The sequence below is a fragment of the Sabethes cyaneus genome, chromosome 3 (genome assembly GCF_943734655.1).
Source record: "Sabethes cyaneus chromosome 3, idSabCyanKW18_F2, whole genome shotgun sequence".
In the NCBI taxonomy this organism is placed as follows: domain Eukaryota; kingdom Metazoa; phylum Arthropoda; class Insecta; order Diptera; family Culicidae; genus Sabethes; species Sabethes cyaneus.
Genome location: NC_071355.1, coordinates 186,197,593 through 186,221,777, shown reverse-complemented (window position 1 = coordinate 186,221,777; position 24,185 = coordinate 186,197,593). Strand labels below are relative to the sequence as shown.

The window sequence follows — 24,185 nt, the reverse complement described above, 5'->3', positions numbered from 1 at the left end:
ACCGAATTGTTTGTTCAATATAAAGCAATTTAGATATTATTAAAATTAAACGATTCAGTCCTTGGCAATTTGCGAATGAAAAAAGATACCATATGCTGATTGATTAAGTTATATGACTCAAAGGAAATGATGCTTATGTTATTTAGAAAGTTTTGTGCTGAATATAAAGAACTAGACAGTAGACGGGTAGGTTTACTGTAGCAATACATAACAAAATACAAGAAAATAATGGCCAGCATTATCATATTCGTAACAAAGATCAATAGGTTTGTCGCTTGTTTTGGATGTTCATAATATGTAACTCTATCCATATTCTTTTAATGTTCGGGCTTACTTGTTACACATAACTACTCGATTGATTCGCAATTGCTGTGGTATACTTTGTAGACTGCTTCTCAATTAGTCAACTGCATCAGATTGCATAAACCAATAAAATATAAATAATTGTCAATTCAAATGATCTTCAGTTTGACAATCCATAGGTACCAATCTTTTCATCTGCATTTAATTTAAACAAAAAAATATGAATCCGTATTTTCGTTATTATAGTTTAAATAAAACATTTGCGCGAGTTCGATAAATTTCGAATTGACTGCAGAAGACTTTTTTAAATTAGCGAATAGCCTCTAACCGAGTTTTATATAATTTTACAGGCATGCATAGTTTATGGACTTCTGAAAGAAAACAATATTTGAAGAAGTCACGAATCGAAAAGTTTGTTCTTGTTCGTCAATAGGACACCGCTTCTAGTTTCTGATAATAAAGAACATAAGTTGACGCTAGTGTTTCGTCATGCGCCATGCGTGAGAGTATGCTTGAAACTATCAATATTTCCCTGCTGAATACAACAGATGTCGTTACTTTGGAACACATATTGTACATATTGGAAACAGCCCAATGTGGCGCGACAATAAATTTACTCTGCGCAGCAACATTACTCTCTCATGCATCTCAGTTTCTTTTGTGTTTATATCTAATCGCAATATCTAATCGCATTTGACGCCCGAACCAATAAATAGTTGGTCAACATTGTCTTTATTCATTGCGGTCATGTTGCGAAATTTAATTTTTACGAATTGAAATGTCGCAAACATATTCAACTCCCGGCTCTCGTACGGTATCAAATCACTTTCCCGGGTTCACAGAAGAATGGTAGTAAGATGATATGGAGAGGTATTTGAAAATAACAGATTGTTTTTTATCAAAATTAAGCAGAAGTCATGATAATTAAGTATAACAAATTAACTGTACCACAAATAAAATGTGATGAGTGATTGTTTTTCGGGTAGATCAGCGCCATCTCTTGAAAAGCCACGGTTCGTGAGGTGTCCTAGCTTATCCTTTAATGGTAAAAATTCACGACAGTTTTGTACCTACGTCAAATCCTATTCCATCTTGAATATCGAAACTTCTTTATTGTGTGAAATTTCCTAAATTTGGAATGAAACAAATAATAAATGAAACGGTTCTGCAGAGAAGAATAATACAGCTTTCAAACGAATTCTGGCCATATTGGGCTTAGCCGCCATGTTGGATTTTACCAACCAATTTTACTTTTTGGTTCATCTGGAAGTCTAATTCTTCTACTTTAATGAAAATTGTGACTCTTTCTAATTGATTGTTTCGTTTAGGTAATGCCAATGCACACCTTATTAGATAAAAGCATTTTATTGCATTTTTCCTCTGCTTTTGCAATAAAATAAAAATCGGTTGGTGCGCTCAAAGTAAAAAAGAGGTGATTTTCTAATAAAATCTAAGAAGGCCGCTAAAAAGTTTTCACTTTATTTGAAAGCTTTATTCTTCTTTGCAGAGCTATGTCATTTACTGTTTGTTATATAGCAAATTCAGGAAATATCACATGATAAAGATGGCAAGGTTTGCTAAAAATTCAATTTTTTTATAACTGGCTGGCCCCTTGGCAAACGAGGGGTGCACTGTTTCGAGGTATTGAAAGTGTATTTTATATTTTTTTAACCATTTTAACCAACTAGATATAAATGGTTCAATATTTGCAGACCTCGTGTCAGCAGTGGCCCCGATTCAACGAGAATTGACTTTTAAGGGGACATGAACGACTAAACATTTTGAAAAAAGCATTTTTTTTATTGCAGATTTTGATTCTGCAGTCTTTTCCGCTTATTTTGATACTAAATTTGTAATGATCCGACCATGGGAAGTGGCCGAAAAACGATCATACACATAAACATTCCAGTGCCGCGTGGAACAACTTCGGCAGAATAAAAGGCCGCTCCTGGAAAACCATGATTTTCAAACTTTATGTACCTTTTTCTCAGGAACTACTCAACGTATTGAAAAAAACTTTTGGTTTTGTTTTGTTGGTATTATCTTGGCAAAGACTTTTATGACTTTTGAGGTTTGTAAACAAAACGCATCCAGAGAAAAAAGAAAAAGAAGACAATATTTTAATTTTTTAGTCATCTTTTCTTCTTCTTTTTCGTTTTTCTCAGACTGTGTTTTGTTTACAAACCTCAAAAGTTATAATAGTCTTTGCCAAGCTTCTACCAACAAAACAAAACCAAAAGTTTTTTTCAATACGTTGAGTAGTTCCTGAGAAAAAGGTACATAAAGTTTGAAAATCATGGTTTTCCAGGAGCGGCCTTTTATTCTGCCGAAGTTGTTCCACGCGGCACTGGAATGTTTATGTGTATGATCGTTTTTCGGCCACTTCCCATGGTCGGATCATTACAAATTTAGTATCAAAATAAGCGGAAAAGACTGCAGAATCAAAATCTGCAATAAAAAAAATGCTTTTTTCAAAATGTTTAGTCGTTCATGTCCCCTTAAAAGTCAATTCTCGTTGAATCGGGGCCACTGCTGACACGAGGTCTGCAAATATTGAACCATTTATATCTAGTTGGTTAAAATGGTTAAAAAAATATAAAATACACGCAATGGACTCATGGTTGGATCATTACAAATTTAGTATCAAAATAAGCGGAAAAGACTGCAGAATCAAAATCTGCAATAAAAAAATAATGCTTTTTTCAAAATGTTTAGTCGTTCATGTCCGCTTAAGATTTTTGTCATTTTTTATATTGTTTCTATACCAGTTTTCGCACAATTTTTGTTCCGTTTTAAAATAATTTTAATATCGTCTATGTCCCACTTTTGTATCCTTTTTATATCTGTTTGATAGTCTGCGTCATTCGTGTGAACTTTTTGTGCAGTTATTATATCATTTATGCATCATTCGGTGACGTTTTTGAAGTCATTTGTCGTCTTTTGTATTATTTCGTGTCCTTATTAGATCATCTCTGAGTCTTGTTATAGGAGTTCTGCGTCTTTTTTGTCATTTTTGTATTTTATAAATTAGTCATTTTTATTTTTGTATTATTTTGTTGTTATTTGTGCTATTTTTGTGCAGTTATTATATTATGTTGTATTTGTACCTCTTTTATATTACTTTTGTGTCTGATATTTTATCTTTTTGTGCCATTCTTGTATATTGTTTTGTTTATTTTATTTTTGTGACTCTTTTATTTCGTTTTTCTATGGCATTTTGTTTCATTTTGAATCGTACATATATCATTTTCGAGCCAATTTGCTGTCATTATTTGTTTCGAAATATGTTATAAAACATCAAGCTTTTTTAGCCAGAAAAACGCGACTAAATTTATTTTCAGATGTGTATGTCGAGTACTGTGTCATGTATGTGCCTTTTAAAAGTTCAATTTGAGTTTTTAACATTATTTTGTCCGATTATGTTATAACTTGACTCGTTTTATGCCCTTTTATGTCATTTTAGTAGAATTTTGTGCCATCGTTGTTCCATTCATATTTCATTCTTTTCCGTTTAAATCCAGTAAATATTTCGTCTCCGACTTGATTCACAAAGATCGAACAATGGACCAGTTATAAAGTATTATGCCAATTTTCTCAGTAACTTGCAAAATTTTTAAAACATTTTTTCTTGGTTACTGGGAAATCGTTTTTACATTATTATTTAAAAATATTTCTTCGATGATATTTATTTTAGGAATTATAAATATTTGAAATAACCGATGTCCGAGAAAATTGAAAAATTCCATTGGAGTTAAAAAAATGAATTTTGTTAGAAAAGATTGTGACCCCGGATTTTTAAAATATTGTTTTCATTCATAAATCCATAAATAAATTTTGATAAACTTTCTATACATTTCGACAAGAAGTCTACAATAATTATATAAAATCGCTACAGATTTAGTGAAAAGCTGTAGAGATATCAAAAAAGTTCCGATTACCACTAAAGCTAAGGCCAATTTTACGGAATCTCTGGTCGAAGAATTATATCGTTACATTCCACATTTGCCACGGTCAGTTCAATCAAGCGCTCGCTATCAATCGTAATAACTTAAAATCAACCTTCAAAAAATTAAACCAATAAAATGGATCGATTTTCTACTGCCGCAAGTCATATACTTTTCCGCAATTTTCCGTCTTTCCATAGGTAACGGACTCGGCGGCAGCTCGTTCGGTTCCTCCACGCAGTTTCAGGGAAACGATGTTCGGTCTGTTTTCCAGGGCAATAGCGAGATACTGACCTCCGCTTAGGATTTCACACGTCGTAATCTTTTCCTGTGGAGTGTACACGGCCACCGATTTTCCACTATCTAGCTCCCAAAGCCGAACGGATAAATCGCGTCCTTCCGCGTCACCGGACAGTAGCATCTTTCCGGACGGGTCTAGTTTAAGCAGCGTCACCGGTGCGCAGTGACCGATTAACGTGCAACGGCAGTTTCCTAACAAATAAATGAGTTCAAATGATGGTTGTTAAAACTATCTTATCAGGTCTATTTTACCAGTTACTAAGTCCCAAATCAATATACGTGCATCTTCGAGACCAGCGATGACGCAGGTGTTTGTTTGAGAAATCGCCAGAGAGACGGTATTACACGATGGTTTCCACTTTTTAAACAAAGTTCCACTCTGCAGATCGTAAACAACAATAAAATTTGGGCTAGGCTCCGCCAGCTCCTTGGCCACAACGCACACGTAGGACCCCTCGTGGGTAATGGCGGACAGCGAAGTTATGAAGTCATGATGCGGAATCCTCAGATCGTACAGCAATTTTTTCTGCGATAAATGCCAAACGAGTAATGGAAACGGTTTTTGCGTTTCATCTCCGCAAACTAGTATTCTAAAAATTAGTTTTTATTTTTAATTGCAATATACTCAAGTCGTAATCCATACACCAATTACCTTCCATCTCCCGACACCAGCAGTGAATTAAGGAACCTATCCTCACCGGCCTTGAAGGTAGTAACGCAATCACCCGATTCGATATTCATCAAGTTCACGTACATTCGGTTGCGTGAAAGACAAACCAGATGTGATGAATCATGTAGACCGAAGTACGGCATTTTCTGATTCATCACACCCTTTAGGGTGACCTTAAATTTCCCTTCGTCTAGATCCACGATACGGATTTCTCGTCGGCACAGAACAGCTACTCCATACTCACCAACCGGACAGATCGCCGTAGGTTGCGGCACTCCCAATAGAGTGCGCACCTTGGAACAACTAAAAAAAGTACAATAAATCCGACTAGCTTAATGGGTTAAAAACTCATACCCACCTTGCAACATCCCATACGCAAATCTCCTCACGTTCAGTACTTAGCGAAATTGCGAAATATCCATCGATATTCAAATTAGTAATAAGATCATATCCGGTAGCTGCGGTTTCCACTTTCGGCTCCTCTTCACCTTCGCCCGATTTTGGCTCTTTAAACTCCAACTTCTGAAGATATGTCGCAGTACTAGTATCGATATAGTCATGCCACTTCTTCAAAGTATCAATTCCGGCTAACGCTGATTCTTCGGTTGATTCCAGTTTTACTTCGATGAACGTGCGAAGTAACGAAAACAGCTGCTGCCCATCATAGTTAAGAGCTTGGAAATAAATCTCACAGAACTGTTTCAGCAGGACAAGATGACCGAATGCCTGCTGGTTATCTTTGCTATCGGCTAAGCTCACTAGACCAATATCATTCAACAAATGAACACATCCGGTAGCGATCAGTTTCTGCTGCAGCCAGCTCACATCGGTTAGATAACTGGCACCTGCGAAGGATTCATCACTATCTCTCAGCATGTAACTGTGGTATGGCAACTCCACAAACTTTCTCGCGTTGTAGCTGTTTGAGAAAAAAAACTAATTTGAAACCACCGTAAAATCTAGATACTTCAAGCACAATTACCTGGTGTCTTTACCCTTCTTATCGGCGAAACTATTCGGCTGCTTTTCAAAAAAGTCATACAGAACTTTATGTGCACCCTTGATGTCCCGTTCGTATCGCCGATTGGCTACTTCTCGGAGCGTTCTATCCACTATAATTATATTTTTGTTGTGCAACAATAATGGTCCCATCTTCCAGCAAAAATGCGTCCAGAGTTTGGTAGTGGATCCTGGGGAAACATATTACAGATCATTTATTAACTGAATTTTAACCAATTGGATTATAACGAAAAATAACTGGAAAGAGTCTGGGTAGACCCCCATATATGTGCCCAAAATCAAAATATACACAGAGGAATCCAATCCAAAGGATAGACAGGAGTATTTTTACTTGAAATTTCAGTTCTACTTTTACTTTTTATACAGTAAACATTGAACAATTTTCTTCGGCTGTTACTAAATTACATTAACACGTATATTTCCTACCGTCATCTATCTAACTAAGCTAAGCAATGGTTTTTTTTCTTTTTTTTTGTCATCCAGTTGTCGCAATTTGAGCAGCAGTCTATTGTATGTGTCATTACAATTTCCACTTTGTAACTCTTCCACTTTCCACTCTTTGTAAATTAACTATTCTCACGTATGCTCTAACTTTTATGTGAAACATTTCGGCTGCTAATCTCGTGTTGTCTAATTTTTCTAAAATCCGTGTTTTGCTAAAATCAAATATGTGGATGGATCTGATTCTACTAAGATTCGAACCCACGACCATTCGCTTGTCAAAGTAGACTCGGTAACCTTGCAGCTACAGAGCCCCCTTAATTCAAGTACATAGAACATTACCTAATTCTTCTAGTAGCATAGAACCGCGGTGGCTTTTGCGGGATCAATGATTCCTTTCCACTTTACTAGGTCCGGAGCTACTCGTCGCCATCGCCGCTTCGTTTAGCGTCTGGCCACAGGTAAGTCGGCTTCAACTAGATCGAGCCATCTACCACGTGGGGCCCCTGTCACTGCACAGTCGTCCGGCATTCCAGAGACGTGGATGGCCCACCGTAGACTCCCAACTAGATGCGCTATCGAAATCGATAAGAATCTCTCCAAGTCGTGCCGCATCTCGCAGTTCATATGCATACGACACTCTCCGCTATCCGTTTGTACTCCGCCAAAAATAGGCCGCAAAACCTTTCATTCAAATACAAATACATATACAAGTGCACGTATTTGTTCCGTAAGCAAAGTTACTGTCTCAAGTCTGTAGAGGACTACCGGTTTAATTAACCCTCTAACGGGCAACACCGTAAAAACGATGCGATCAAGCTAATGACTATTTTATCATGAAAGTACACAAGTTCTGATTTTCATGCAAAAATAATTATCTGGAGGAACACCAGGTAAGAAAAAGTCTAATTTCTCTTTTTCCTTTTTTATGTCTAACACTCTGCCCAGATATTTTTTCAATTCAGATATATTACAAAATTAAAATAATGCATGAAATTTACTCATAGAAAAACTTTTTAGGTCAATCATTTTGTTCTAGATGTCTTTTTTCTACAAAAGTAAAAAAGGAAAAATTCGCGCCCTAATTATTTTCGGAATTTTTCGGAATTATTGTTTTTGAAAGATGATAACTTTTGAATGCATGGTCAGAATGTTATGATATTAGTATCAAAATGTCAAGAAATCTGTTCGGAACACATTTTCGATATTGCTAATCAAAAACAAATTTCATACGCGGCTCTGGAGCTCCAAAAGCGAAGGCCGTCTACAGACGGTCTTACCCGTTAGAGGGTTAACGTTTTGTATATCGTCAATTTTGTGCTGCGGGGTGTGCCCCTTGATCGAAACGTCTTGCGGAGGGAAAAGCAAGCCCGATTTCCAACTTGATTATGTCGTTCAATCTCCTTACTCGTATTATTTTCGGCGGTGACCAGAAATCCTAAATATACGAGCTCATCATCCACTTCCAGTTCCTAGCCGTCAATAGTTACTGTCCGTGAAAGGCCAACCTTATTTACTCTTTCTACCATATATTTGGTTTTAGACGCACTGATTTGTAACCCAATCCTTCTAGCCTCCGTTTTTAGTCCGTCGTCCCAAGGTTTCCAGTAATGATGTCGAGGTCATCTGCCAAAGCTAGAAGTTGTCTAAAAAAGCTAAGGTGCTACATTCCATTATCGAAACTTGACCTTCTGTTTTATACGACAGACTTCGCAGTCAGCTGTTAGAATGCAGGACAATTGCAGGGCCAGTTACTACGATCATATATTGACTCTTACAGCCTCTCCCAGTCGAGATTCGAACATACGACGACTGGCTTATTAGGCCAGCGTCATACCTGGAAGCCAACTGGGAGGCTAGAAGTTGTATACTCTTGCTGATAATCGGGCCTCTCGTTTCGAAACCCGCTCGCCGAATCACACCTTCAATAGCGATGTTGGATAACATTCTCCTGTCGCAACCCTCTGGGCATTTCTAAGGAATTCGAGAGTGCCCTGATAAATGCACTTAGCACATCACATGTTCCAGGGTAATTTGAACCAGCCGCGTCAGTTTGTCTGGAAACCCGTTCTCATGCATTATCTGCCATAGCTGTTCGCACTTAACTATATCGTATGCTGTCCTAAAATCCACGAAAATATGAAGCGTGGGCACGTTGTGCTCCAAAAATTTCTGGAGAATTTGTCGGAGAGTAAAAATATGATCCATAGTAACATGGCCCCCCATAAAACTAGCTTGGTACTGCCCTACGAATTCTCTTGCTATTGGGGATAGTCTATAGAACAATGGATGAGCTAAAATATTCTTATTTTGCGCTCTCAAACTTATTATTGCACATTATCCTTGAAGGCGCAGTATAAGAGCAACTGTGCAATGGAATAGTACTATACTTCCTATACTTTCAGACATGGTAGTAAGTACATGATACAGAAAGTACATGGTAGAAAACGCGGGAGTCCCGGTCCTGTTGACATTAAGATGGAGCGGAATGGGGAACAATTTGAAACAGAGATAACAACAGTATGGCCCGCGAAGTTAAACGACAAATTGCCGCTGTGATTTTTTTGTCTGCAAACTTATAGACAGCTGAGAACGGTTATCACACACAAAGGTAAAGCTACATAGAACTCTGATTGTCCCGATAGCCATTTACAGACAAACAAAATTTTAAATCGGTGTACAGGAAGCTAACCGACGATTGTTCAAAGTTCTTGAACTGGTGCTGTGTTAAATACTTGTTATCAAGTATACAATAATGTGCAGATATTGATGGTAATATAATGTGTCATGTCCAAGTTCTCCCCAATGAATCCTAATTGATTTGCACATAATATAAATCGCAGAAATTATGGCTCAACTGAAACTGTACTTACCAGTAACTAAATTAGAATTTCTAATAAGCGTAATAATTTCCGTCTCGAGTAGACCTTCGCGAGCCGCAAGTAGCAAAGAAATAGTAAACCTGGTGATGGCGCTAGTAAATTTTTCCTCCAAAATCATAAACACTTTTTCGCTTATATGAGACACCGAGGTATCTGTTATGTCTGTTGCTCCGAGCCATGCAAGCCACCACAGAATCTAAGAAAGAACGAATCAAGAGTTATTGAAAAAAAACCTTACCAATAAAGCTGATTGCTGTACCTTAGCCTGAACGGAACTTTTTTCAGAGGATTTCTTCCAATTGTCCGGCAGTTGCAAAGCTCCGTTCGCCGAGTAAATATCTCCACCACCGAAGCACAACACATCCTCCCACTGTTCCTGAGTGAACGGAGTCAGGTGAAGTAAACTATCCGATGAAACTATTTTTTCGTTCAGTCGTTTCAATATCACATCGTCCGCTCCCAACTGACTGAAGTCCTGTCCAGTATAGCTTGCTGTTACGGTCAATATCAGCTTTACATTTTCTAGCAACTCCAGTGGTAGCCATTCAAAATCATTTAAATCTCGTAAACTATCCACCGAATCGATTAGAATAGTTATCCGTTGCTTTGTATTTGCAATCAGCTGCTTCAGAATTTCCGAGTAGGATTCAATCGTCTGCAAATAGAGGGATTCGTAGAATTTCAAATTTACACAGCTAACTCATACTCACGTGAGAACACCTCACAGGAACCCCTTTCACTAGAACTGAAATTTGCTCTGTTATAGATCCCAAGAGAGCCGTAACGTCTGAACTAGCTGTTGTCAAATTAGCATATCTGTGAATAGAAGTCAAGCATTAAGAAACACTCAATAAGTTTCATTAAATTTCATCAACCTCAACACTAGATGAGAATCCGGCAGCCAAGTGTGAACATTTTGCGAAATCTTCGCCACGAGCACGCTCTTCCCGGCACCAGTCTTCCCGAAAATCACCAACGGCTTCCGTCGGTTGCTGGTCAGATATTCCTTCACCCGGTCCGTAATGGTAAAGTTGGCGCAATTTTCGTTCAAAATCCGCGAATGTCGGTTCACCTCTTCGATTTCGCTCAACAGGCGGCGATCTACACCGAACGTGCACATTGGGATCGAGTATTTGTTCATGTGCTCATCCATGATGAGATCGATCTCAGACGACAGGCAATTCTCCAGCTGAGTCGTGAACTGATCCTGCTGGGCAGTTGCCGTTGAGGGTATACGAAGGATATGCTTATCCGCTAGGTGGCTCTGCAATGATTTTCGACAATTTAAGGAGAAAAATAGAGTTAAATAGTATTATTTACAAATAAAATTTATCGTCAGGCCTACCTTTAAGTCATTTTGAATATTACCTAACCGCCTCACCATTTCCGCCTCAGCGGATGACGAATTTTCGGTTATCTTCAGTGGCGCGATCGAGTTCTGTATCCAAATACATCGTTTGGATAGTTCTTGATTAATTAGAACAGTATTGTTTATTTCCTGTGAAGATATTTAAAACAATAAGACTATGAAAATAGTTGAATCGGATCGGTAACATTACCTGTTCTACGACAGTGGTTAAATACGAGTCCCGTAGTTCCTTGGAGAATATGTCGATCAGTATTTTCAGCAACGTAGACAGCTCGTGCTCTGATGCTTCGGACGTGAGATTCTAAACGGCAAAGCCAATTTGCATATTAAAAATCAGATATCAAAAACATCCCAAGCACTCACCAAGTTGTTGTTAACATTCAATCGATAACATGCCGGCTGTGATTTGTCGTCCAGTGTGTACCACTTCTCCAGGATGGCACGATCATCGGGATTCTTCTCCGCCGTCTGGAGGACCGTCGCAAAATCTTGACTTTCGATTGTCAACGGTAGCAGCGGATCGCCAAGCGTGGAGCTCAGAAACAATACCGGTATCAGGTAAGAATCGCTAGATTGGCGTGCTATTTCCGCCAAACAGTTTGCGGCCAGATCATGACCGCCTTGCGCTTCCAGCGGTCCACTGAGCCACTTGTTCACGTCGAAGCTGCTACCCTTCACTTCCAAAACGTGCAGATCGGACACGTGCAGTTCGAATCCTCGGCTCTGGCATTTTCGATTCAATCCTTTGTAGACGTTGCGTAGTATCGCTTTTTCAGACTGGTATGCTGAGAAATCGAAAATATAGATATTTATTTTCAATTTCGTTTACAAACTTTCTTATCTTAATTTCAAGTAAAATCGTTTTCAATAAATTTTGGGTAAAAGAAGTCACAATACATTTTTGTGTAAAAACCATATTTTTGTGCATATAGTATCGTAAAATGCTTACCATCGTCAGCTGCCAGTATATACAGAACTATTTTTTTATATTTATCCGTTCGCCGGCTGGTAGTAGGTTTTCCGTAAAGTGGCGTTAGGTTTTGCGGTAGATTCTGATGCACGGAGAGAATATCGCACGGCGGCGATGTCGCTAGCGGGCTATTCGTGGTCGAGTCTAAGAAATGGAGTTTTTTTTAATAAATGTGGAAATTGATTATAAAATTTGAGTGCACATTCTAACATTTCACATGACTTACCACTCAGCGCGATCGATTGCACATGCTGCAGTGATTTCAGCTGCGCTTTGCCAGCCTCGGTCACTGCCGTGTTGCCGCCACTGGTAGTCGAGTTGTTCGATACCGGACCAGTACCGGATCCATCCGATATCGGTTCAGGAGCCGCCAAAGGAGCTTCTTTTGAGTCATTGATTTTACCTTTGTTCTTATCGGCCAGTTGATATGAAGGTGATCTGAAACAACAGAACGATATTGAAAAATATATTTCATGTTGAGGCTATAAAAAATATATTTTGTGGCAAAAACTTTTTAAATATTATTTTCATTGGCGGAACTAGGGGGGGCTAGGGGGCCTAAGCCCCCCCTAGGAGAGATTTAGCCCCCCTAGAAAAATTGACTTGGCCGTCCAATAAAACGGTCGAAAAAAAATCTGGGGCTATAGCCCCCACTAGAAATGAGCGCTAGTTCCGCCAATGATTATTTTAGCAAAAATAATTGTTTATCGTACCGTTGCAGAGTAGTCGGAACTTAAGAAAATGTTTTCGATTCATACGCAAACACGTAAAACTCATACATAAATGCATTGAAAGACAACTGAAAATCTAAACCTTTCACGTTTACGAAACAAAATTAAAGTTTTTCATTTTTTAAATAACAGAAATTGAATTTTTGTATTTTCCAGACGATCATTGGTTATTTTTTCTTTTTATTTACCCGTATATGACTCTATACGCGGTCATGACGTAAAGTATATTGAAAAGATAGGAACTGTGTGATGCGAAGAATGATTAATTGGATGAATTTCGATATGCATCAGAAATATATTGGGTTGTGCAATGGCAGGTGGGGCTCCCACCCACGCTCTTTCGGTTGGTACCCGAATGTTTTACTCACTAAACTACTACGGCCCGTTATATTAGGTAGTCTAATGCCTAATTTTGTTTTATTCTCCCAATTCTATCACTTCCACACGCTTCCCTGCGAAGATATTTTTTTTTTGTATGACTGCTCTTTGTTTCTACCGCAGTAAAGATCATCTACTACCATCTACTCGGACAGTGCGATAGAAACAAGCAGTGCGTTTCCGACAGTCGTTCCGGCAAGGCTCGTGATTAAACGACTACCGGATATGTTTTTGCTTGATCTTCTTGTACGTTTCCCCTTCAGAAAAAGTATTCATGGATGATCATACCATCTGCCAGACCTACGGCATTTCACATGTGCTGGATACAGCTTTCATAGCGATAGGTGATTAGATGGTAGTCAATCAGTTCTCGAATGTGCGGTTTAAGAATCAAAGACCAGTTCTTCAACATAAGCGCCAATAACGTCACAGTGCTCAGCACGGATGTTCTGATCATGGCAAGGAGAAATTCTACGCGCAGTTGGAGCATAAACACGATCACTACCCAAAACATAATAGCAAGATTGTCACACCTCACTAAAGATTAATGGGAAGTTATCAGGTCGGCTTCGTTGAAGAATGGTCAACGACAGATCAAATCTTTACACTAGAGCAGATCGTCTAAAAAGAACAAGAGGAGAGTCCTGCTGCTGCTTTAGCTGCCGAGAGACAAGTGGTTCGTGCTGTATCAAAAATTCTTTTCCATCCTCGTTCCTCTGGGCTACTCGTCGCCAATTCGTTGCGCGTCTCTACATACGCAAGTCGGCTTCAACCTGGTCGAGCCATCTAGCACGTTGCGCCTCTCTATCCCTGGTGCCGATGGGGCTCTTGAAGAGAACGGATTTCACTGCACAATCGTCCGGCATCCTGGTGACTAAGACGGCTCCATTACTCTCCGCGTTCCGTTTGTACTCCGCCAAAAAGAGTCTGCAATATCTTTCGTTGAAATACGGAATATAAAATATAGAGTAATGGGGTATAATGGGGTAAGTAAATATAATGGCGCATGGGGCCATTTGTTCGTCGACTACAAAGCTGTGTATGATACTATCGCGCGCAAAGATCTATGGAAAATCATGGACGAGAACGGCTTTCACAATATGATGATTCTCAAAGATTAAGGCTACGATAGATGCTACGCAGTACTCGCAGGAAGCTGCTGCTGTTCAACGTAGCGCTTCAGGCTTTTATCAACCATGCGGATATTCACATGGAAACACGATCTTCAACAAATCTGCCAGTCAGCGAACGCCCTTTTGTCCTTTTGGAACACAATGCGACGCCGTTGTGGCAGTAATGTAACGAGACTGCAGACCACGGACAATGACATCAGCCATGAGATTCTTATTTTTCGGAGACATAATATCAGCGGAAGTCGTGTTTACTATTGGCTTCGCAAGCCATTGCGGCCGAATAGCCTAGGTCCCCGCGCAAAGTGTACAAGACGCTCATTAGACCGGTTGTTCTCTCCGGACCAAAGATGGAAAAAAATCACTTCTAGCGACCAAGAACATAGAAGCGATCAGATTCAGATTCATTGACATCACTGCTTGTAAGCGACAAATACTTTGTCGCACTCTGTGCAGATTATGACAAACATTAAATCAGATCATGTTTATTGCTTGATTGCGTTGGTTGGTTGGTTGACAAATTGGTACAGATGATCGGTTGTGTGCAGTAAGTGAATCGCAATACCCAATACAAATAGGCTATGTTGCTGCTTCGTCGTAATTCCCTATTCCCAGCCTATCCAACACAAATTATTAGAAATACCAGCGATTTTTATGCCACACATTGCAAGATTAGTTATTCCCTAATATTTAAGTTTACTGACTATCATACGCGATCAATCAAAGTGAGCTGAGATCTATTTAAATGCTTTTTTTTTTTCATTAAAGAGTTCCTAGCATCCAAATTTCCTACGCTTTTTCGTGCAACGAAGAAGAAAATGTCGACTGATCGTTTCAATTTCCGTCATTCACAAAATGAAAATAACTCACGTAACGCATTGTCGTTATTCTGCAGCCGAGAAAACTTACATGACCTGCAGAAATTTTATAGAATAAAATTTGTCAAGCCGTGCTACGCAACTACATGCACGCTAGCTTCTTGAACATTATTGTGATTTTTAGTTCGGACGATGAAAAATTTTGATGGACGGATTTTAAAACGGTATGACGAATTTAAGAAATAAAGTCAGTTGCGTAATTTCAATAAAATGCTTTAATAATCGCTTTATAGTGAATTCAAAGTTCACGGATCGGAAGGTAAGTGTGTTTGAGTCAAATCAGTACAAGAACTTTTTGAGTATTCATTAAATCCACCTAAGCAACGATGAAAATTAGAGATAATTACTACGACGGGAATTAGAAATAAACGCTAACACCTTTCAACATTTAATATTTGATATTCAACGTTTAACACAAATAACAAATCTCTCGCAGCTGGGTGAATTTTAACACTGTAATCGACTACTAAGAATTAATGAGAGAACAAAATTTTTTGATTACTGCTAAAGATTCGTCATAAACTGTACAGATTATGATCAGTGCGCGCGACGATAACTCGCAGATTTGATCAAAATTACTGATTTTCCATCCCTGCTCCGGACACGAAACATAGATAATGCTCGAAGAAAAACCGTAAATGTTCGGTGTTTTCGAAAGACATGTTTGGAATTTCCGAAATTCCAAAACTTGTTCGGCGTCGAACAAAAAAAACGAATTATGGAGGCAAAAGATGAACCATGGACTCACACTTACGCAAAAGCTAGACGATTACACCATGTGGAGCGAGATCTTGCAGTGCGTACACAGTGTTTACAGAATTGGAGAGCGGCAGCCAATAAACGTGGTATTGGAGGAATTATAGTCATTGGACCTTGTCGTAAGGCGGGGGTGCAATTCGCGTTAAACGGGGACACTATACTCATACGAGGTCTTCAAATATTGGAACTTTTGTACTTGATTAGTTGAAACTGGTTAAAAAATGAAAATTACACTTCTAACACCTCGAAACAGCGGATCCCCCCATCGCCAAGGGGCCCGACAGTTTAAAAAAAAATTGAAACTTGAAAACTACATTTTCTAAATTTGCTATGAAACAACTAACAAATGACAAGATCCTGTAAAGAAGACCAGGGTTTTCAAATGGAGTAAAAAATTTTCTTGTGACCATCTTGGATCTGGTCGCCATATTCGATTTTATTAGAAAATCACAGTTTTCGCCATGAACATTTTCATTTTAGGACCACCATTGGAGAGCTAAGAAAAAGGGTATGAAATGGGGAAGGCAAATGAGGAGCGTCCAATATAGCTCTAGCCATCCCAAGCCCCTACCTAGCGCCTCCACGTGGCCATACCTGGTAATGCTCTATTGAGTAGCCAAGCTAGGAGATGCGATGCTGGGTGGTTTCCGGCTGCCTGACCTTAAAACCGAGGTTTTGGGCAGACGGCGAAGCCACACGGCCTAGCTAATTGGTAAGCCTAATGAGTTTTTTTAATTATTTTTTTCGTTTTAGCTTATGAAGCATCTACTGCTATATAGTAATAACTTTGGCCAAAACGAGTTTTAATAGTGCAAATTAAATTAACTATTAGAAGCACTTATGAAACCTCAAAGGACGCTACTTTATTTCATACGAAGGACTGCTGGTGAGATTGTTCTATTTTTACCTATATATACCACATTTCATCTTAATATCATATTATTAACAGTATTATTATTGAAATCATAAATGTGGAAGGCTGGATGATGGAGTGGATTGCCAACCTGAATCCTTAAGATCTGAAGCAAATATGGCACTTCTCAATTCAAAACAAACAAATCATCACGTGGGATAAAGTTGGTACAGCGAAATTGATTATTACATGGAAGGATCCTAATGCTGGAAGGCGACTCTTATAACCCCGGAATGCGCACAAGTGCCTCTGCTTGTGGGTCCGCCCAATCCCTTTTGGCCCTTCTGTAACAGCATTAGTGTGAAATTCATTTGATAATAAAATTTGGATCTACTGTAATTCTACCCACATACATTGGCAAGTCCTTGAAATGATGGTGACTTTCCCCTACTACTACTACTACTACTACTACTACTACTACTACTACTACTACTACTACTACTACTACTACTACTACTACTACTACTACTACTACTACTACTACTACTACTACTACTACTACTACTACTACTACTACTACTACTACTACTACTACTACTACTACTACTACTACTACTACTACTACTACTACTACTACTACTACTACTACTACTACTACTACTACTACTACTACTACTACTACTACTACTACTACTACTACTACTACTACTACTACTACTACTACTACTACTACTACTACTACTACTACTACTACTACTACTACTACTACTACTACTACTACTACTACTACTACTACTACTACTACTACTACTACTACTACTACTACTACTACTACTACTACTACTACTACTACTACTACTACTACTACTACTACTACTACTACTACTACTACTACTACTACTACTACTACTACTACTACTACTACTACTACTACTACTACTACTACTACTACTACTACTACTACTACTACTACTACTACTACTACTACTACTACTACTACTACTACTACTACTACTACTACTACTACTACTACTACTACTACTACTACTACTACTACTACTACTACTACTACTACTACTACTACTACTACTACTACTACTACTACTACTACTACTACTACTACTACTACTACTACTACTACTACTACTACTACTACTACTACTACTACTACTACTACTACTACTACTACTACTACTACTACTACTACTACTACTACTACTACTACTACTACTACTACTACTACTACTACTACTACTACTACTACTACTACTACTACTACTACTACTACTACTACTACTACTACTACTACTACTACTACTACTACTACTACTACTACTACTACTACTACTACTACTACTACTACTACTACTACTACTACTACTACTACTACTACTACTACTACTACTACTACTACTACTACTACTACTACTACTACTACTACTACTACTACTACTACTACTACTACTACTACTACTACTACTACTACTACTACTACTACTACTACTACTACTACTACTACTACTACTACTACTACTACTACTACTACTACTACTACTACTACTACTACTACTACTACTACTACTACTACTACTACTACTACTACTACTACTACTACTACTACTACTACTACTACTACTACTACTACTACTACTACTACTACTACTACTACTACTACTACTACTACTACTACTACTACTACTACTACTACTACTACTACTACTACTACTACTACTACTACTACTACTACTACTACTACTACTACTACTACTACTACTACTACTACTACTACTACCATTGGAGAGCTAATAAAAATGGCTATGAAATGCATTTATCAAATTAGATGTGCATTGACATTAACTAAATGAAATAACCATTAATCTGTAGCACAATTTTCGTATAATTATTGTGATATTTCCACAATTTGTTCTGTTAAGAGAAGGATAGGGCTTTCAAATAAAGTGAAAAAAAATCACCAAGAGAGAGCAAGAGACAGAGAGAAAGAGAGCGCGGAAAGAGAAAGAGTGAAAGTGATAGACAGAGAGAGAGAGGGACCAAGAGAACTACCAAGAGAAAGGAAGAAAGAGAAATGGAATTAAGAACAGAAAAAGAAAAAGAAAGACAGAGAGATCTCCTTCTCCTTCTTGTCCTCCCGCTCTTTTCTCTATCTCTATCTCTCTTTTCTCTATCTCCATCTCTCTTTTCTCTTTCTGTATCGCTCTTTTCTCTTTCTCTATCTCTCTTTCTCTTTGTCTCTCTTTTCTCTTTCTCTATCTCTCTTTCTCTTTGTCTATTTCTCTTTTCTCTTTCTCTATCCCTCTTTTCTCTTTCTCTCCCTTCTCTTTCATCTCTCCCTCTCTTTTCTCTTTCTCTCTCTTCTCTTCCTTTCTCTTTTCTCTTTCTCTCTCTTCTCTTTCATCTCTCCCTCTCTTTTCTCTTTCTCTCTCTTCTCTTCCTTTCTCTTTTCTGTTACTCTCTCTCTCTTTCCTTTCTCCATCACTATCACTTTCTTTCTCTATCTCTTTCGAGTTCTCTGTTTCCCCATCTCTTTTTTTCTGGTGCTGTTTCTCTCTTTCTTTCTCATGTTCTCTCTCTCACACACACACTGGATTGGTAAACAACTCGGAGGCACACATTTAACCCAAATCTCAAATGATTTAACGCTATCTCAAATTTAGCAGCATGAAGCCGGGTTGGCAAGTGGTGTATCTAGAGTTACTCTCCGCTGTATCGGGTCCTGGGCTATTTGCCACCAATTCGTTGAGCATCTCGATACAAGCAAATCGGCTTCAACCTGGTCGAGCCATCTAGTAAGTTGGGTCTCTCTATACCTAAAGGCTCTCATACACGTACGAACACGTTGGTCGAAAATGTTGGTGAAATCATGTTCGGACAACACTCTCGCGCGTGTATGAGCACCACAAACCAAGCAAACAAAAGAAGTTGTTAGGCTTGTCGCTCGACCTGAATGACCCGCTAACATTTTATTCGTTTCCAACCCAACATATGCGTACGTGTACGTGTATGGGGCGCTTAAGGCCGATGAAGGTCTAGAAAAACAGATTCACTGCACGGTCATTCGGCGACGTGACTCATCGTACTCTCCCAACTTTCGACGATTGTACTTTGAGAATCATTCCAAGTAGTGCCTGCAGCGCATGGTTCATACGCCTATACCGTTCTTCGCTTTCCGTTTGCGCTCCACCTCCTCCTGATTAAAATCTATTCGCAACAAAACACAACAAGCAAAACACTCAGATAAACGTGGTGGAAAAGTGGCATTGAGGATATTTTTTAGAATTTTTTAGAATTTTAGAAATTTTAGAAATTTTTCGGGAGAGATTTTCGAATCTCTTAAGAATCCGCAATCAGAAGATTCATCTTCGATGAAGTAGCAAGGTAAGAGGACGAAGTTTCTGTAGTAACAGGAAATATGAGCCGAACTTTTTTGAAGGTTTATCATTCTAATATTATGGGTTTCAAGAAACCGACAATTATTCAAAAGAAATGGCGGTTGACTGTGACCAGTGTTATAAAACCCGCACTTGTGTGGGCTAATTTTCTAATGAACACGCCGGCATAAGCATTCCTTTCGAACTCCTGCTCTTGTTTATTTATGCATAACCACGACTTTTGCAAGTGTGTATTTAGCTAACTGCCACGGTTGTCGCACTCGCACGTCATTGCAGCCTGAGCAACTGATACCGATAACTCGTGAGGACTCGCACGCCCACCCGCGTGTAGAATCGAGGGCGTAAGATGAAGAAGAAAACTAAAAGTATGCAAAATTTGTATCCCAGTGTGCCGCTACCCCTCACGGGTAGTTGGTTGCTCACGAGTTGTTTGCCTCGTGAGTGGTTATACAGAAGGACGCTACGAGACTGTGCGTTTGCGAGTGTGTAGATAGTAAAATGTCTGCACACAGCAACGCCGGTTGTTTTTCGTTTGTTCTGGTGGCGCCAGTTTGAAAATTTGCGTGGAGCGACAAATTGGCTAGCGCAAGCCCTGGCCAGATGAGTCAGCCGATCATTACATCAGGGTACATCAACAGACAAATCTACAAGGACGAATACGTCGAAGTGCAGCTTCTGTCTTTCTTGATAACTCACAAAGGCTCCTCACTGTTTTGGTCAGATTTGCCATCCTACCATTATACACTGCTCTAAGACTGATGCAAAAACAACACTGTTCAAACTGTTAACTGTTCACTGTTAACTGTTCAAAAATTTTAACGATTATCATTATTTACTTGGAACTAGCGAAAAAATTATAAAATTTAAATGTACTTTTTTCCTTAAGACGATTAAAAAAATTGTAGAACCCAAGCAACACAGCTTGTTATAGAACAGAATAACGTTACATATATCAGAACTACTCTATTATCAGAAAAGTGCAAAAAATTAAAGTCCAATGCAGCAACAATTGAAAAAGTATGTATCAAGTTATTTCCTATCAATTTAAAACGTTATTATAGCATAAATTACAACTTGTTCTTCCAGTAGTTTGAATTTAGTAATGGAGACATAATAAAAACTTCGTGTTGTCATGTTGATAGAAACAAACATCTTAGAGACATCTCAAAAACAAGCAATTGTTATTCATTTGATATGAGCTGTCGAATAAATTCATGTTATCATAAAACATCTCAAAAATTTAATAATAACGATATGGTTGAACAAACTGCTTTCCAATCCAAATCAGCCCAGACGCTTTTACGCCAACATACAATTACAATGCAATGGTTATCGAAAAGGTTAGTCAAATAATGAAAATATCAATCTGTTTCTATGTGATTTTGTAGAAGCATAAAATGTGACGCAATGGACTTGCATTGCCAATGGCCATTGCCATTGCCCTGGAATGAAATTACCAACCTAGACTACGATCAAATATCACGATCACTGGCAGAAATAAAATTACATCGCCATCTGTAGGAATGTGGCAAGCGTCACAGCACATATCGCGTGCTTTCCGGTTCGACACTCAGAAAACTCATTGCTACCGTATTGAACTGTAATGATTCAATTGGGCAAAGAAAAGCTAATGGTCAATGTTACAATAACATCGATTACAGCAGCAAACAAGGCATGCAAATAGACCGCTATCTTCGAATCACATTAGTCAAACGCAGTACAATAGAAATTCCCAAACGCTCTATCCCTCTGTGATGCACCTTGACGTGAACGTGATAGATTACGATTATTTCGTAACCGCCATAAAACAGCTTTGGTGGTGCAGGTATTAATGCCTAATGGCGTAAATACTGCAACAAAAACAACATCTACGAAAGTCACTTTCGGCCGGCCCCATCCAACCTCAACGCTAAACGGTGTAGTAAACGGTATGCGCTCTGACGTCAAACTGAGCCGCCGTGCGTATTCGTACTTACAAATTTGTCCATTATGAGCTGGATAAGATAAATAAACAAACAGGGGAGTGATATAAAATATTCATCTACATTTCGCCTGTTGATGGAAAACGTCAATGAACGCTAATTTATATGAGCGCACACGGGAGGGCACGTTTGCTCAAACTGCGGTTCAGCCCACACCCCCCAAACATACCACACACACGGACAAAAATCAGGCAAACGTTAAATCTTATTAGGTATACTTTCTAATGTTTACGTACTGCAAAACACCGTCTGATGCAATTTATCGATATTCATATTAAGCTTGAGAAATTGAGTTGCATTTCTAATCAAATTGAAGTTGTTTTGATCGTTCACCAAATTGAAATGAAAAGATACTAAATCAAAAGGAGCTCCCGCCTTTTCAGCTTCGAGATTGAGTTTGACAATTTCACAAAACAAATATTATTTATTTTTTCCGCTTTTCGGCAATGCATTCCAGCGAGAGCTTAGAGTTTTAGAAGTTATTCAGTTGATTTTAAAACTACAGCTTAACAATTTATAAACGACGATATTATAAGGATTGCATTTATACAAAATAGGTTGGTTTGTTAAAAAGAGAAAATATCATGAATGCTAACGTTATCTAAGATCTACTATATTGAATAAATTTTATAACATAAGAAAACGATAGAAAAAAGATCATAAAACTAATAATCTATGTAACATTTCTACTGAATGTGCAAATCTACTACTTACTCTTCTGATTTCTCCGAAGCATTGTCCTTATCCTTCTTGGTTTGCCCAGAACTGCAGTAGTTTCCCATTGTGAGGCGTATGTCTCAGCTTCAGCAGCGTATCCGCTACAATCTATACTACAACCGTCAGTATGTACTACCGGTTCTTCGACGCGACGCATTCACCAACAATTACCACATGGTTTAATCTTCACTTTGATCACTATCATCGCAAACATCAGTCCGGAATATCTGCTGCTCTTCAACACAAACGGCGGAAAACTGTGGCCAGTTTCATCTGAAATGGAAATAGCCAACTACAAATTAGAGGCGTCTACCGGCACCCGCGGAGTTTTATTTTAACTGTGATGTACGTCCTACTAAGCATTTCATGGTGTCGCAGTTCGTATCACCTTTCCCGATCACACACTTCAACGCTCGCACAGCATCCGCCATCAATTTCTTTAACACTTCGCTCAATTTTCCGCCTCATCGATCGCCCCGCTGGAGATTGAGCGTTATGCGATGCAGCATCCCCATATCTCACTCACCCCACACAGCCTGACGGGATACTTTTCACACCCAGCTGAATCGCCTTCCTTATTTATTGCAATTCACTGTCCTGTCAATTTCATTCCTCCTTTCTCACTTGCCCAGTTCGCTCACTTTGATCCACGAATCCGACATACATATCCACAGCTCAGGGAAAAACATTCTTCAGTTGACCAATTCATTTGCCGCTAGCTGCTACTGCTACTATTGTCTGTTATATCTAAAAGGGGGTTCTGAGAAACATGGCGACCTTTATTGGACGCGAATGCCACGTTTATCGGTTCATAGCTAACAAGCATGCATGTACATAATCAATTAATCATCCAACCATGTGTTATGCCCAATAAAACACACTCATAGCCAGTGTATATTTAATCCGTTTCAAAGCTCGGCATAAAATAAAAGCAGAATCCAGCAGGGACACGGAGAATATGAGTTACAATTTGTGTTTTCCGATACATAAGTTGTGTAGGGTTCATCATTTGACAAGCAGCGTCATACTGTTGAGCTCTGCTGTTTATTAGCTTCATTAACGATAAAGTGCCCAAATCAGTATATTCATTTGAGACCAATCGATCGAACTTTTATTTATAAAACGTTGGTGATAAATTCGTTTCAACTTCATTCTAGACGATGAAATGAATACCTAATAGTTTTCCAACAAAATGCACAAATCTCAGGATCTTTTATAGGCCACTAATCTCATTTGATCTACCAAAGAAAAGAGGCTTTTATTCTAAATTACCAAAAACTCTTAATAGGTTTGTTTTGGGCCTTAAAAAATGCCGGAGAAAAAAACTAATAAACAGGAAAATTTAAGGCACTTTGAAAAGTTTCAGCTGCGCTTTTCATATCTAGGTATCATTTACTAGATATTGTAAATTTCGAAATGAATCCAAGTCCGCTAATAGTGAACGGTTG

The 24,185-nt window shown here is 38.6% G+C and overlaps 1 protein-coding gene across 3 annotated transcripts in view; it reads right to left on the bottom strand.

The window, feature by feature from the left end:
• Nucleotides 1-2,649: 2,649 nt before the first annotated feature.
• The window catches only part of LOC128739141 (uncharacterized), a 31,203-nt gene continuing 9,667 nt past the window's right edge, over nucleotides 2,650-24,185 (bottom strand). For all 3 annotated transcript variants that reach the window (XM_053834542.1, XM_053834541.1, XM_053834543.1), the window contains exons 2-16: nucleotides 22,735-23,010; nucleotides 12,126-12,337; nucleotides 11,879-12,043; nucleotides 11,293-11,714; nucleotides 11,120-11,230; nucleotides 10,906-11,058; nucleotides 10,436-10,824; nucleotides 10,271-10,376; nucleotides 9,820-10,215; nucleotides 9,552-9,756; nucleotides 6,200-6,407; nucleotides 5,576-6,136; nucleotides 5,200-5,520; nucleotides 4,800-5,137; nucleotides 2,650-4,739 (exon numbers count right to left, since the gene is read on the bottom strand). In XM_053834542.1, the coding sequence (XP_053690517.1) occupies nucleotides 4,399-4,739; nucleotides 4,800-5,137; nucleotides 5,200-5,520; nucleotides 5,576-6,136; nucleotides 6,200-6,407; nucleotides 9,552-9,756; nucleotides 9,820-10,215; nucleotides 10,271-10,376; nucleotides 10,436-10,824; nucleotides 10,906-11,058; nucleotides 11,120-11,230; nucleotides 11,293-11,714; nucleotides 11,879-12,043; nucleotides 12,126-12,337; nucleotides 22,735-22,802 (3,996 nt within the window). In that variant the 5' untranslated portion in view covers nucleotides 22,803-23,010 and the 3' untranslated portion in view covers nucleotides 2,650-4,398. The remainder of the gene's footprint in view (nucleotides 4,740-4,799; nucleotides 5,138-5,199; nucleotides 5,521-5,575; nucleotides 6,137-6,199; nucleotides 6,408-9,551; nucleotides 9,757-9,819; nucleotides 10,216-10,270; nucleotides 10,377-10,435; nucleotides 10,825-10,905; nucleotides 11,059-11,119; nucleotides 11,231-11,292; nucleotides 11,715-11,878; nucleotides 12,044-12,125; nucleotides 12,338-22,734; nucleotides 23,011-24,185) is intronic.